Below are 16,242 nucleotides of genomic sequence, written 5' to 3' on the forward strand. Positions count from 1 at the left end.
TTTTTATTAGGTCTACTATGTCATTGATTTAGTACTAAAATACATATTTAAATCTCTTTTGATAAGGCATTCTGTAGACTCCGATCAGCGATCATAGACCGCTTCGCCACTCGGGTGCTAAGGCACTGCATCTCAGTGCAAGAGGCGTCACTACAGTCCCTGGTTCGAATCCAGGCTGTTTCACATCCGGTCGTGATTGGGAGTGTTATTAGGGCAGCGCACAATTGGCCCAGCGTCGTCCGGGCTTGGAAGTCATTGTAAATACGAATTTGTTCTTAACAGACTTGGCTAGTTAAATAAAGGTCAAATGACATTTAAAAATCATAATAATCCTAATCTGGTTGAGTCAGAGATCCATACGTACGAGGCAACACCCCCCCAACACCAAATCGTCTGTCACAACTCTGCACAACACCGCAGCATCAGCATCTGCTGGGAATCCAGATAAACGACCCATCTACGCCTTCATAAACGATTGTGTAAATATGTAACAATAGGAGAATATATTTTTTTATCGAAGGACACATACAGCAGAAGTAAGTAGATTTGGTAGCTAATGGCGCACATGTTGAATTGCTGTTCTTTGTGCTCGTGTACCAATTATGGCCATATTTATTATGGGTTGATGGCGGATGATGCCTGTTATTTCAGATGGTCACCTAGCTAGCAAGGAGGCTAACGAAGCCTCCTAGCTTACCTTTTAGTTGATGTAACGTTAGCTTAAACCACAGCTGGTATGTTAAATTTGCAATAATGCAGTATCTAGCTCTTGATATTATCATGTCATTTACATTGTTATTGATTGCTTGCTAAATTAGTAACTAGTGAGATAGCTAGAGGCCTAGCAAACTAATATTAGCCAGTAAATTAGCTAGCTGTCTAGGGTAGCGATGTGTCATATCTCAATGTAGCTAGCTAATGGCGCAGTTAACATTAGCTAACGTTAGCTACCTAGCTTACTAGCTAGCTATTTTTTTATTTCGCTTTAATGAGTCAACGCTAGTTAGGCCGGGTAGCGAGCTAGCTTGCTAACATTACCTTTACCTTGCTAACTTACTAACGTTAACGTTACAATGTCAAACAGTTGGCTAGCCAGCCAGGTCACTTGTCTCAAATTGACTCGCAACTAAACATTCGAGTGATCAGATGGGCAAAGGCATATCTTAGCTATCTATTTTCTCTCTAACCATACCCTCCTCGATTCCCTTCAGAGCTGCTGTATAGTACCATGGGTGGCCATGATGATGACGTATCTTATCATGTAGCCAACAACCAACATCAAGATGAAGTGCTGAAAAACAAATTGAATGACAGCGGCCTTTGGAGTGACCAAGAATCCACAGACGGCAACAATGCTAAGTGGGTCAAGGAGGGCAAGAACCAACTGAGGAAAGTAGCAGAGAAACATCAGGACCAGGACCAGAATGGGAACCAGGAGGACTTCTCCCCTCATAACACCAACGAGGAGGAGCAGACCAAATCTCCCAAGACCGCCAAGACCCTGGGCCTGAAGGAAGAAGAGTCCAATACCATCCTGAAAGAGCCACTACTCATCAACACCCTGGTGTCTGCAGAGGATAAAGATGGTGAGGGCGAAGAAGACGACAAAGAGAAGGAAGATTCATCTGAGGCAGATGAAGAGGCCTGCAGTCTTATAGAGGAAGAGAGGGAGTCTGAGCAGAGGGATGCGGAGGCTGAAAGAGAGGGAAGTGGGGTGGCTAGAAATCCCTGTCTGCTGTTCTCTAATGTGAATGGAACACCAAGTGATGAAGAAACCAACTGGTCAGCACTGTCTCAGGAAAGCGCTGTTGAAAGCCCTCCAAATGAAAACAAAGGTAAGGGCGTGTTTGTTGAAATCAGTTGTGACTGTTTTGTTGTAACAATAATGATTATTGTCTAACATAACAAGTGCTTCTCAGGTTGCAAGCGACGTTAAGACTCCTTGTTCTAACCCTCCCCTTCTCTCCACACAGAGTCCTTCTGGGACTCGGAGGCCTTTGAGGCAGACACAGACCTACCCTCTGGTTGGATGCGGGTTCGAGACACCTCAGGTACCTATTACTGGCACATCCCAACTGGCACTACTCAGTGGGAGCCCCCCTCCCCTCTGGACAAGGTGGGAGACTCCATGATGTCCTCCAGTATGTCCCTGGAGACAACACCCTGTGAGGAAGAGCCAGAGGTGAGATCTAACCCATAGGCCTTAGGGATGATTTGTGACATACGGTGCTTTCGGGAAACATTCAGACCCCTTGACTTTTCCCACATTTTGTTACGTTACATTTTCCTCAACCTACACATAATACCCCATAATGACAAAACAAAAATATTTTTTTATTATTTTTTGCAAATGCGTACATAAAAAAACTGATAACATTTACATAAGTATTCAGACCTTTTACTCAGTACTTTGTTGAAGCACCAGCGATTACAGCCTTGAGTCGTCTTGAGTATGCTGCTCCAAGCTTGGCACACCTGTATTTGGGGAGTTTCTCCCATTCATCTCCTCTCAAGCTCTGTCAGGTTGGATGGGGAGTGTCGCTGCACAGCTATTTTCAGGTCTCTCCAGAGATGTTTGATCGGGTTCAAGTCCGGTCTCTGGCTGGGCCACTCAAGGATATTCAGAGACTTGTCCCCAAGCCCCTCCTGCATTGTCTTGGTTGTGTGCTTAGTCATTGTCCTGTTGGAAGGTGAACCTTCGCCCCTGTTTGAGGTCCTGAGCGCTCTGAAGCAGGTTTTCATGAAGGATCTCTCAGTACTTTGCTCAGTTCATATTTCCCTCAATCCTGACTAGTCTTCCAGTCTCTGGCGCTGAAAAACATCCCCACAGCATGATGCTGCCACCACCATGCTTCACCGTAGAGATGGTGCCAGGTTTCCTCCAGATGTGATGCTTGGTATTCAAGCCAAAGAGTTCAATCTTGGTTTCATCAGACCAGAGAATCTTGTTTTTCATGGTTTGAGGGTCCTTTAGGTGCCTTTTGGCAAACTCCAAGTGGGCTGTCATGTGCCTTTTACTGAGGAGTGGCTTCCGTCTGGCCGCTCTACCATAAAGGCCTCATTGGTGGAGTGCTGCAGAGATGGTTATCCTTCTGGAAGGTATTCCATCTCCACAGAGGAACTCTGGAGCTCTGTCAGTGACCATCGGTTTCTTGTTCACCTCCCTGACCAAGGCCCTTCTCCCCCGATTGCTAAGTTTGGCTGGGCGGCCAGCTCTAGAAAGATTCTTGGTGGTTCCAGACTTCTTCTGTTTTAAGAATGATGGAGGCCACTGTGCTTTTGGGGACCATCAATGCTGCAGACATGTTTTGGTACCCTTCCCCAGATCTGTGCCTCAACACAATCCTGTCTTGCAGTTATATGGACAATTCCTCCGACCTCATGGCTTGGTTTTTGCTCTGACATGCACTGTCAACTGTGGGACCTTATATTGTCAGGTGTGTGCCTTTCCAAATCATGTCCAATCAATTGAATTCACCACAGGTGGACTCCCAGCAAGTTGTAGAAACATCTCAAGGATGATCGATGAAAACAGGATTGATCTGAGCTCAATTTCAAGTATCATAGCGAAGGGTCTGAATACTTATGTAAATAAGGTATTTCTGTTTTCTATTTTGTATAAATTAGCTAAAATGTCTTATGGGGTATTGTGTGTAGATTGATAAAGAAACAAATTAATTTAATCAATTTTAGAATAAGGCTGTAACGTAACAAAATGTGGAAAAGTCAAGGGGTCTGAATACTTTCCAAATGTACTGTATATGTTCTGAGAAGACTTGATATATGCTCTCCCAATTTAGAATATTTGGAGAAAAAATGTGGTGTTTTTGTCTGACTCTACTAGGAAACATGGGGGGACCTCTCTAACCCAGATGAAGGGACTAGTGATGGAGAGCTGTGGAAGGTAAGGGACAGCATGAATATTAATAATACGAATGAGAATCAGGACATGACCAAGGCCTCACATTCAGGATATCCTTTAACACTGACAACACAGTAAAAAGAGAATCATTATTTTCATGTGTATGGAGAAAGTGTTTTTTATGTCTCCAATTATTAATTGGAAAACATAATTTGAAACATACTCAATGTAAACCCTCCCAACAGACTCTGCGGATAAATCATTATTATGTGGGAAATAGTTGACATGGAAGCAGAAGCACTTGACATTTCATAGCTTCAACCCTCAATATTTCAGTTTTAGAAACAGTTTAGAAGGCAGCACATTAGGATTTTGATCAACTTGGTGTTGATGAATTGACTAATTCATTGTCGTCTTGGTGATTGCAGGAGGGAGAGGTGGCATCTGACCAGAGCCTGAAGGAATTTGAAGGGGCAACCCTGCGCTATGCATCCATCAACCTCAAGTAAGTCATGTGGTAGTACGTTATGTGATAAGCCATCTCATTCTCAGCCAAAACAGTCTCTTAAACCCTCCTCTCTCTCTCTCGTTCTTTCTCAAATGATAACTGTCTTTTAACTGTCTTATAGCTGTTCCCAATCCGAGGAAGAAGAGAAACTTGATCCCCATGGCACTGACCTGGAGGCTAAGGTAAATTTGAAATTCACATTTACTCTCACTAAAATGCTGAGGCAGGAAGACTAACCATCTGTCTGTCCCTTCCCTGTTAACGTACAACTACTCTTCCCTTTCCTAATTGGACTGCGTTTGTCGCTCTTTCCCTCTCTCTGGCCCGTCCTGTGTTCTCTCCGGCCTCTATTGCTATGCCAGTATTTTGCTGTGCGCTCTCTGGGCTGGGTGGAGATGTCTGAAGAGGACATGGCACCGGGAAAGAGCAGCGTGGCTGTCAACAACTGCATCAGACAGCTGTCCTACCACAAACACAACCTCCACGACACTGCTGGCATTTGGGGAGAGGTGAGTCTAAGGAGCAGGGCTACAGGAAGGGACTGGGGTGGGCTCTTCCTGTCTGGGGGAAGAGCCTAGTGATGGGGTTGATGTCTGGGCGAGACCCTCTGTTTACCTTTGTCTTTTCTTATCCAGCAACTGAAGCAATTACCTCTCAGATTCCCTGCAGCTGCTCTGTGTTGAATAATGTTGAATATCAGAGTAATTATAGTCGTCCATATGGACCACTGCTTGGGAATGTCTCTTCATCTAAACCAGGATCAAGTCTAACAGTTGTTTGCTAGAGTATTATTACTTGTAGCACAGATGGGTACATTGAAATGTAATTTAATTGATCGCTATGCCATTCAATTTGCTGTGCATGGTGGTGCTTCAGGAGGATAGTGATATGTTTGTGTTGTGTTACCAGGGTAAGGACATGCTGATGGTCCTGCAGAATGACACTATGAATCTGATCGACCCACTGGGACAGACTCTGCTGCACTCCCAACCCATCGCCAGCATCCGCGTGTGGGGTGTGGGCCGAGACAACGGCAGGTCAGTGTCCACTAGAACAATCAGACGCTGTTTGGCACCACATCTGCACTACTGTGGCAGTCAGTTAAGTGTGTAGCTACTTTTACAGGAACAGAAAATGCTGTTTTAACTCTAGAAATTATACTGTTTTATATAGTGTTTATTTAGTGCTTTTTATTAGTTAATTGTCTGTCTAGTCTTAGCAGTCACCTTACTATTACTTCATGACCATTAACATCTAATTAAGATATATTAGGCACTGGGAATTACATAATAGCTGGTAATTTGTTCCGTTTTCTTAAAGATTCAGAAATGGCTCATTGTTGCTAAAATTCGAATAGTTTGCCTAATTTCAGTTTGTGACATAACAAGCAAGTATAGTGTAGAGCAGGTATTGTAATGCCGTCGGGGTACACCAAATAAAAGTGTGATTCACTTTTTTTTTTTTATAGATAAATTAAATAAAGATATTTTTCATATTTTCAAATGGTCCATTTATATTCCAACAGGGCTATACATTTGGGTGAGGTTTTTATCTTGCCTGAGTAGCCTTGTTTCACTGGCAAAAATAAAATTAAACCATCTAGTGTTGAGCGAAATAACACAATGTCAAATACAGGTAGCCCAGTTAAATAATGAACATCCAATCACATTAACTGTTATTCTCTCGCAGAATTTCCACTAACGGTCTGTATGTAGCCAAACGTAGCTGCTGCTCATGTTAGTATCTGTACTGAAGGCGCAAAAGCCATGAAAGGGAGACATAGTGGAGTGGTAACGCGCGTGCAAGCAGTTTCTCCCGACGCCACTTGGGTACACTGCAGCATCCACCGAGAGGCTCTTGCAGCCAAGGGAATGCCTGACAGCTTGAAATATGTTTTGGACACTACAGTGAAAATGGTTCACTTTGTTAAAACAAGGCCCCTGAACTCTCGTGTATTTTCTGCATTATGCAATGATATGGGCAGCGACCATGTAACGCTTTTACAACATACAGAAGTGCGCTGGTTATCAAGGGGAAAAGTATTGAGAAAAAAAATAGAATTGAGAGATGAGCTTAAAGTTTTCTTTACTGACCATAATTTTCACTTGTCTGACCGCTTGCATGATGACGAGTTTCTCACATGACTGGCCTATCTGGGTGATGTTTTTCCTCGTCTGAATGATCTGAATCTAGGATTACAGGGACTCTCCGCAACTATATTCAATGTGCGGGACAAAATTGAGGCTTTGATTAAGAAGTTGGAGCTCTTCTCTATCTGCATTAGCAAAGACATTACACAGGTCTTTCATCATTATTTGCACACAAAAAATCATATGAACTCAAGCTTACCAGACAATGTCAAATGTGATACAGCGAAGCACCTGAGTGAGTTGGATGTGCAATTACTCAGGTACTTTCCTGAAACGGATGACACAAACTACTGGATTCATTATCCCCTTCATGCCCTGCCTTCAGTCCACTTACCGATATCTGAACAAGAGAGCCTCATTGAAACAAGCGGTTCTGTGAAAATGTAATTTAATCAGAAGCCACTGGCAGATTTCTGGATAGGGCTGTGCTAAGAGTTTCTTGCCTTGGCAAATTGCGCTGTTAACACTGATGCCCTCTGTAACCATGTACCTATGTGAGAGTGGATTCTCGGCCCTCAATAGCATGAAAACTAAATACAGGCACAGACTGTGTGTGGGAAATGATTTCAGACTGAGACTCTCTCCAATACAACCCAACATTGGCAGAGTTATGTGCATCCTTTCAAGCACACCATTCTCATTAACCTGTGGTGAGTTATTCACCATTTTTTATGAACAAATAAGATTTTATATGTAAGATGGCTAAATAAAGAGCAAAATTATTATTATTATATTATTTGGGCCTTGGTCCTATAAGAGCTCTTTGTCACTTCCCATGAGCCGGGTTGTGACAAACTCACACTCATTCTTATGTTTAATAAATGTGTCGTATAGTGTGTGTGTGTGTGTGTGGCAGGCTTACAATGATGGCAAAAAACAACATTTAAGAGTGCACTGACCCTGGTGCTAGAGGGGTACGCAGCTGGAGGTTGAATGTTTGAAGGGGTACGGGACTATAAAACGTTTGGGAACCACTGGTGTAGAGAATCATTGTACCATCTAAACCGCAGTGAAATATATTTTCCATAACTAAAAGTATTGTGTTTTCAGCTGTTTGAAACTGGGGTACAAAACCGAAAGTAAAAGATTCAAAAACGAAGCAAAGGAGGCATAGAAATTGAGCAAATACAATAGATCTGCTGCTTCTTAGACTTGCTTTCAATCCGAATGAGATCTATAACTCTTTTCTATGTGAATTTGATTGAATCCACCAAATACGTTACATATTGGCACTTTAAGTATTACTAAAACATGTTAATTTTCATGCCTTAGTGTCGAGTTTTCCCATCCTAGACCTCTGGATGTGGGCCTGTTTTCCATGCATTTGCCCATTAAAAACTGAGTCATTTAAGGCTGAATGTACACAGACAGCCAAGTTCTCATCTTTTTTCCACTAATTGGTCTTTTGACCAATCACATCAGATCTTGTTAGAGCTGAGCTGATTAGTCAAAAGACCAATTAGTTCAAAACAGGTCTGAATAGGGGCAGCTTTTGTAAATGCAGCCTATTAGTCCAATGGCATGCTCAAATACTGCAACCCTGAGACACTACTGCCCTCTGGTGGGTTGTCCATCGTATTGCAATTACATTTACTTTCAAGGCATTGGCATTCACTTAATATCAGATTTTCATTTTCAGTGTTTTTGTAATAACTGTGATTTAACTGATCGGTGTTTATTTTCATGCTGCATTTTGCTGCCCTATACAGGGAAAGGTATTATACACATTTCTCTTTGGTCTTTATGCTCTCATGTCCCATGGTGTTTCTCCTACATATAATTGATTGTGTTGTCATATCTAACATGATTCATTGCAATAATTGTAGTTTTTTAAAAGTTTTTCTTGTCTGTTGCTATCATTCAATTTAGAGAAATGCATTTGGTTCATGTACCAGTATGTAAATGGTGTACTTTTCTGTATTTGTTACAACAGAGACTTTGCTTATGTAGCGCGAGACAACCTGACCCAGGTCCTCAAGTGTCACGTGTTTCGCTGTGACTCACCTGCCAAGAACATCGCCACCAGTCTGCATGAGATGTGTTCCAGGGTGATACTCCTATGTCTTCTATGTCACATACACTACTGGTCCAAAGTTTTAGAACCACCTACTCATTCAAGGGTTTTTCTTTATTTTGACTATTTTCTACATTGTAAAATAATAGTGAAGACATCAAAACTATCATGTAATAACTGTAATAACTAAAAAAGTGTTTAAAAAATCAAAATATATTTCAGATTCTTCAAATAGCCACCCTTTGCCTTGATGACAGCTTTGCACACTCTTGGCTTTCTCTCAACCAGCTTCACCTGGAATGCTTTTTCAACAGTCTTGAAGGAGTTCCCACATATGCTGAGCACTTGTTGGCTTCTTTCCCTTCACTCTGCGGTCCGACTCATCCCAAACCATCTCAATTGGGTTGAGGTCAGGGGATTGTGGAGGCCAGGTCATCTGATGCAGCACTCCATCACTCCCCTTCTTGGTCAAATAGCCCTTACACAGCCTGGAGGTATGTTGGGTCATTGCGTCTCAAAGACATGGCGGTTGGAACCAAAAATCTCCAATTTGGATTCCAGGACAAAGGACAGATTTCCACCAGTATAAGGTCCATTGCTCGTGTTTCTTGGCCCAAGCAAGTCTCTTCCTCTTATTGGTGTCCTTTAGTAGTGGTTTCTTTGCAGCAATTCAACCATGAAGGCCTGATTCAGTCACAGTCTCCTCTGAACAGTTGATGTTGAGATGTCTGTTATTTGAACTCTGAAGCATTTATTTGGGCTGCAATTTCTGAGGCTGGTAACTCTAATGAACTTATCCTCTGCAGCAGAGGTAACTCTGGGTCTTCCTTTCTTGTGGGAGTCCTAATGAGAGCCAGTTTCACCATAGCGCTTGATGGTTTTTGCAACTGCATTTGAAGAAACTGTGCAGTAAAACATCTGGCAGTGCTCTGTGTGGGACTGTGTTTTGCTTCCTTCATGTCTTAAAGTAATGGACTGTTTCTCTTTGCTTATTTGAGCTTTTCTTGCCATAATATGGACTTGGTCTTTTACCAAATAGAGGTGGTATACGGAAGATAGTCCTACCTAATCACAACACAACTGATTGTCTCAAACGCATTAAGAAGGAAAGAAATTCCACAAATTAACTTTGAACAAGGCACACCTTTTAATTGAAATGCATTCCAGGTGACTACCTTATGAAGCTGGTTGAGAGAATGCCAAGCATTTGCAAAGCTGTCATCAAGGCAAAGGGTGGCCATTTGAAGAATCTCAAATATAAAATATATTTTGATTTAACACTTTTTGGTTACTACATGATTCCGTATGTGTTATTTCATAGTTTTGATGTCTTCACTATTATTCCAGGATGTAGAAAATAGTAAAAATATAGAAAAACCCTGGAATGAGTAGGTGTGTCTAATATACTATTTGCTGTGGAATGACTAATTTCACAATGACTTGAACATGTGTCTCTCCCTCTCCCCTCCCCCCACACACACACACACATTCAGATAATGACAGAGAGGAAGCTGTCCAAGCCATTTCTGAGCAGGTACAACTATGACCAGTGCAAACCCATGGAGATTCCTGCTCAAGGTAACCCCTGTGATAGGGTTATAGAGTTAATTTTATAACAGACGTACAACACTAGACACTAACTTCCTTCACAACTTCTTCCTATGCAGAGTTTCCCGTTCCAAAAAATGAGAATTTCCAACGTTTCCTTGTGTATTACCTTGGTAACGTACCTGTGTCCAAGCCAGTAGGTAAGGGACGCATGGGTAAGAAAATATTTTATTTACTTAGTAGTTAGGTAAATACACTATATATACAAAAGTATGTGGACACCCCTTCAAATTTATGGATTCCAGCTACACCCGTTGCTGATAGGAGTATAAAATCGAGCACACAGCCATGAAATCTCCATAGACCAACATTGACAGAAGAATGGCCTTACTGAAGAGCTCAGTGACTTTCAACGTGGCACCGTCATAGAATGCCACCTTTCCAACAAGTTAGTTTGTCAAATTTCTGCCCTGCTAGAGCTGCCCCGGTCAGCTTTAAGTGCTTTTATTTTGAAGTGGAAACGTCTAGGAGCAACAACGGCTCAATCGCGACGTGGTAGGCCACACAAGCTCACAGAACATGTCTGCCAAGTGCTAAAGCGTGTAAAAATCATCTGTCCTTTGTTGCAACACTCACTACTGAGTTCCAAACTGCCTCTGGAAGCAACGTCAGCGCAGTAACTGTTAGTCGGGAGCTTCATGAAATGGGTTTTCATGGCCGAGCTGCCGCACACCATCCTAAGATTACCAAACGTCGGCTGGAGTGGTGTAAAGCTCGCCGCCATTGGACTCTGGAGCAGTGGAAACGTGTTCTCTAGAATGAGGAATCACTCTTCACCATCTGGCAGTCTGACAGACGAATCTGGGTTTAGTGAATGCAAGGGGAACGCTACCTGCCCCAATTCATAGTGCCACCTGTAAAGTTTGGTGGAGAAGGAATAATGGTATGGGGCAGTTTTTTATGTTTTGGGTTAGGCCCCTTAGTTCCAGTGAAGAGAAATCTTAATGCTACAGCATACAATGACATTCTAGACGATTCTGTGCTTCCAACTTTGTGGCAACAGTTTGGGGAAGGCCCTTCCCTGTTTCAACATGACAATGACCCGTGCACAAAGCGAGGTCCATACAGAAATGGTTTGTCGAGATCAGTGTGGAAGAACTTGGCTGGCCTGCACAGAGCCCTGACCTCAACCCCATTGAACATCTTTGAGATGAATTGGAACACCGACTGCGAGCCAGGCCTGATCACCCAACATCAGTGCCCGACCACACTAATGCTCTTGTGGCTAAATGGAAGCAAGTCCCCGTAGTAATGTTCCAACATCTAGTGGAAAGCCTACCCAGAAGAGTGGAGGCTGTTATAGCAGCAAAGGGGGGACCAACTTCATATTAATGTCCATAATTTTGGAATAAGATGTTTGATGAGCAGGTGTCCACATACTTTTGGTCATGTATCTCTGTGCAGTAAAACATCTGGCAGTGCTCTGTGGGACTGTGTTTTGCTTCACTGCATACATGGCTAGATGGCTCCTCCCATGCAGTTCACCTTGAGGATACCGTTAACAGTAGAACGTTCTCGTCTCCTAGGTGTGGACACAATCAATGATGCTTTGGCGGCTGCAATGAACAGCACAAGGAAGCAGGATTGGACCCCAGTCTCTGTCAACGTGGCCCCTGCCACTCTCACCATCCTCACCAGAGAGGTAGTTACTAACTAACCCGTCCACACCGTCATCTCCGTTACACTGACCGTTAGTAGGAGTCATGTCAGTATGGCTCTCTCCTGACTGTGATGTGTCCCCTTGTCTCCCCAGACTGAGGAGGTGATGTCAGAGTGCCGGGTGCGGTTCCTGTCTTTCATGGGTGTGGGGAAGGACGTCCACACCTTTGCCTTCATCATGGTCGAGGGCCCCGGGGACTTCATCTGTCACATGTTCTGGTGTGAGCCCAACGCTGCCAGCCTGAGTGAGGCGGTGCAGGCCGCCTGCATGGTGGGTCACCAGACTGAACAGTGGACTCCATTATGGATTAACAAGTGGTCTAGAGAGACTGCCTGGAGGATGATATGTTGTCTATAATATAGAACATTTCATGAATGCCTGTCAATGTTTGCTTGAATAGTATTGATGTGTTTTAGTGTCTTTACTGATGGAGTCCTGTTGTATGTCTGTGTTCTGTCCACAGCTGCGCTACCAGAAGTGTCTGGACGCGAGGCCTCCCAGCCTGGGCTCCTGCCTGCCCACTCCCCCTGCTGACTCCGTGGCCCGCCGGGTCAGGATCGGGGTCCAGAGTCTGCTGGGAAGCTTCAAGCAGTACAGGTCAGGGTCCCAGTCCCCCTGAGCAGAAGAGAGAAGATCTCCTCCCCACCAACACTAACCCATCACAGCAGCTCCAGCTTACTCCTCTCTCACTCTCATTCTCCCTTTCCTATCGGACTTGCACTCTTTTTGGCCTTCCTTAGAGAATGTCTTGTCATTAGTGTATGGCGTTTTATGTAACTGAGGAAATGCTTACTTACTAGTGATTGCAAAGTGTGTTTTTCTATACTTCTACTGTATAACTCTCCTTTAGCTTTGTACTCAAACTGAATGAGCTCTGACAACAACCCATTGTTTGTTCTGTTGCTGGGATTTCATCTGTTTGTCACTATTTTTGTGTTTTAGCAGAAACCATGTCTGGCAGGAAGTGTTCGTATGATGTGATGTAAGTACATATTTCTTCACAGTAGGAGGTTTGGACGAATCCACTCAGAAATACATCTAATTTCTTCCTCAGTGCAATTATGGTTGAGTCATGGGGCCATGCTCCTCCAAACAGTAACACCTCTTTTTCTACCGGTGTCTAAAGAAGGTCATGAAATCACTGTCGGGAACCTGGTATAGTAGTCTCCTGCTGTTTGTTTTCTACCATGTCAATACCCTGTACACTCCTCAGCCTTTCTACTCCAGCCCAAATGAGCTTCTTGACACTAGCCATCCGAGAGCCCAAGTAGAGTGTTTTGTATTCTTCCGTTAAATAAGTGTAGAATCATGTGCCACGTCGTAGTGAACAACCACTGATTTCAGGGTATACTGGAGTTGTTTCCCATACATTTTCATCAACATTTGCAAGTTCAGTGCTTGTGTGCAATAATCAGACTTTCCTGTATGTGGTGTTGGTAGAATGGCTTCCATAGGCTTATATAGCAGCACACACTGCTGTGGGTTGCTTAACGTAGGGGCCTGGCTATATCTGACTAGTGCTTGGCCAACAAAAAGAGCCAATGGTGAAAATAGACTTCTGGTCATGAAAAAGTGACCTATAAAATACAGCATCTCGAGGCCTCGGTTGTTAGTCTACCCCAGCTTTTAACCACCTCATCACACACTGCATGTTTTAATAGCTTAGAGCAATAACCAGGGTCATATCTGCCGGCAGCGGTTTAGTGCTGAACTCTTAGTTATTGTAACATACTAGATGTGTGCTACTTCATGGTAAAGAGGGCTGAATTCTGTACCTGTTAAGTGTTTGTAAGGCATGTCACTAGCCTGTATCCGTGTCTATCAATATATAAGCTAGCTAGTAGTAGATTAGTTGTCACTGTCAGGCCCTTTCCACTGAGTAGCTGAGAGCAGGTCCGTATCTGTCTCTCTTAGTCACCGCCCTGGGACAGGGATAACATAGAGAGGATGACTCCAGTGCTTTTAGGATTCTGTTCTTCCACTTTTTGCTCTGTTTGGCCCTGGACACTCTTAAGTAATGTGATCTATTGTTTGTATACACTGTCATGGACACTACTGAGGAGCAGTTGCGCATTATTGATTATTGATTGTATTAGAGAACACAAGTCTGAGAATAGTTGTGGTTTTTATGTTTAAAAAAACGAATGAATTGTGTTTGTCAGAAGTATTTAGTGCAATAGTTATTTGACCTATAACAAAATAAAACTTGTAAAATATAGAAACACTATCTGAAATTAGACTAGATTGTATTGTATAATACTATAGTGTATCTTTTGTCACCGCTCACTTATCATTGTGCTCCTTTTTCTAATTCTGTTATGTTAGTACTTCCAAGGTCAACATTAAAAACAAGATGAGTGTTGGAACACTAGCTTATTCATTTATTTCACAATGTATGTAAATTAGGTGTATAAAATGTATCTGTATATAAAAGTCCCTGCACAATAAATAAATGTCAACATATCTTATGTTTGGTGTTGCATATTTCTTTGCACAATTTGCATGGTTTTGGTGTGATGTGACTGAGTGAAGCCATGTGGATTGGAGAGATTGTATTCCAAAGAGCAGTTATTAGATTAGATCTGTCTGTAAATTATGTCTCTTTTCGTAACCGGTGGTAGAACCACAGAAATCCTACATTTTCAATCAATGGTTTTTATCTGACAATTCCTTGCAATGCCATTAAAATGGAAGAGAAGCCAGGCAGGCTATCAAGTCCTTTTCATATGTATGAAACCTGCTGACATTGGTTTTACCATATGTATTGTGAGAGGCGCAAGAATAGAGAGAGAGAGAATGAGTCCTCTATCTGTGCCATTATAGCTTCTGTGACAGCCTCAAGGGCGCTGACCATGCTATCTCCATTTTGAAGTAGTCCATTTTCTTCACGATTGGCTGATCCCTGCTTATATCTCAGTTGGACATGACTCCAACGGGTCACCAGGATGGATTGGTTAATGAAGTTGGAAGTCCCACCCGGTAGACTACATTAAAGTTGTGGAAGCCCTCAATGGCGCTGCCTATGCTTATACGGCCTTTTGGCCAATAAAGGCCTCTATCATTCTCTGTGGGTGCAATTACCATGCATGAATAACATGCAGAGGTCACCCCATGTCATCTGTTTATTCATGACTGTATGCTGCCCCCTCCTGATGTGTTCGAAATGGCCAGGGACGGAGGCTGTATATAGGCTGGTTATTGTTTCCATGGGAGATGATTTTGGGGATGAAAGGATACTGTATATAGGCTGGTTATTGTTTCCATGGGGGATGATTTTGGGGATGAAAGGATACTGTATATAGGCTGGTTATTGTTTCCATGGGGGATGAAAGGATACTGTATATAGGCTGGTTATTGTTTCCATGGGAGATGAAAGGATACTGTATATAGGCTGGTTATTGTTTCCATGGGAGATGAAAGGATACTGTATATAGGCTGGTTATTGTTTCCATGGGGGATGATTTTGAGGATGAAAGGATACTGTATATAGGCTGGTTATTGTTTCCATGGGGGATGATTTTGGGGATGAAAGGATACTGTATATAGGCTGGTTATTGTTTCCATGGGGGATGATTTTGAGGATGAAAGGATACTGTATATAGGCTGGTTATTGTTTCCATGGGGGATGATTTTGGGGATGAAAGGATACTGTATATAGGCTGGTTATTGTTTCCATGGGGGATGAAAGGATACTGTATATAGGCTGTTTATTGTTTCCATGGGGGATGAAAGGATACTGTATATAGGCTGGTTATTGTTTCCATGGGGGATGATTTTGAGGATGAAAGGATACTGTATATAGGCTGGTTATTGTTTCCATGGGGGATGATTTTGGGGATGAAAGGATACTGTATATAGGCTGGTTATTGTTTCCATGGGGGATGAAAGGATACTGTATATAGGCTGGTTATTGTTTCCATGGGGGATGATTTTGAGGATGAAAGGATACTGTATATAGGCTGGTTATTGTTTCCATGGGGGATGATTTTGAGGATGAAAGGATACTGTATATAGGCTGGTTATTGTTTCCATGGGGGATGATTTTGAGGATGAAAGGATACTGTATATAGGCTGGTTATTGTTTCCATGGGGGATGATTTAGAGGATTGGCCAGCTCCCCGCCCCATTTACGCTGTGGATTGGTTGTGTGTTTGGGGTTTTGCTTGTGTTCCCTCGTCCCTCATGTTTCCGATGTAGTTTGATTAAGTTTAGGTTATTTTAGCCTATACATCTGTATGCTCAAACAACATGCTAAAGATTTGATCTTGGTTATTATTAAGTACTATGTTAGAAAATAATATTTATTTTGCATAAGTCCTTACATGAAAATGTGCTCTTCAAAAGCAACAGAATATAATCATTTCTGTCTCTTGATTTTCCTATATCCCCAAATGTAATCATGTTGTTCCATATGATTGTGAATGTGCGGTGGTGTTTTTC

At 42.6% G+C, this 16,242-nt stretch overlaps 1 protein-coding gene across 4 annotated transcripts; it reads left to right on the top strand.

The window, feature by feature from the left end:
* The first annotated feature begins 291 nt into the window (after positions 1 to 291).
* Positions 292 to 14,269, top strand: LOC115206566 (amyloid-beta A4 precursor protein-binding family B member 1). Of its 4 annotated transcripts, none has more exons than XM_029773692.1 (15): positions 292 to 536; positions 1,212 to 1,835; positions 1,974 to 2,182; positions 3,845 to 3,904; positions 4,291 to 4,367; positions 4,492 to 4,552; positions 4,733 to 4,879; positions 5,280 to 5,407; positions 8,230 to 8,235; positions 8,454 to 8,568; positions 10,028 to 10,112; positions 10,202 to 10,282; positions 11,669 to 11,784; positions 11,896 to 12,072; positions 12,266 to 14,269. In XM_029773692.1, the coding sequence occupies exons 2-15, from the start codon at positions 1,229 to 1,231 to the stop codon at positions 12,419 to 12,421; spliced, it is 2,025 nt and encodes a 674-aa protein (XP_029629552.1). In that variant the 5' UTR covers positions 292 to 536; positions 1,212 to 1,228; the 3' UTR covers positions 12,422 to 14,269. The 4 variants fall into 4 exon arrangements, with proteins under 4 accessions (XP_029629552.1, XP_029629553.1, XP_029629549.1 ...); XM_029773689.1 differs by having other exon boundaries at positions 293 to 536; positions 10,202 to 10,297; XM_029773693.1 differs by lacking the exon at positions 8,230 to 8,235.
* Positions 14,270 to 16,242: the final 1,973 nt, after the last annotated feature.

The sequence above is a fragment of the Salmo trutta genome, chromosome 13, assembly GCF_901001165.1.
Source record: "Salmo trutta chromosome 13, fSalTru1.1, whole genome shotgun sequence".
Taxonomy (NCBI): domain Eukaryota; kingdom Metazoa; phylum Chordata; class Actinopteri; order Salmoniformes; family Salmonidae; genus Salmo; species Salmo trutta.

Coding starts and splice junctions, on each gene's coding strand:
- LOC115206566 (XM_029773689.1), top strand. CDS start 1,229: ATGGGTGGCCATGATGATGACGTATCTTATCATGTAGCCAACAACCAA. Junction 3,905..4,290: donor GTGATGGAGAGCTGTGGAAG/GTAAGGGACAGC, acceptor TGGTGATTGCAG/GAGGGAGAGGTGGCATCTGA. Junction 12,073..12,265: donor CGGTGCAGGCCGCCTGCATG/GTGGGTCACCAG, acceptor TTCTGTCCACAG/CTGCGCTACCAGAAGTGTCT.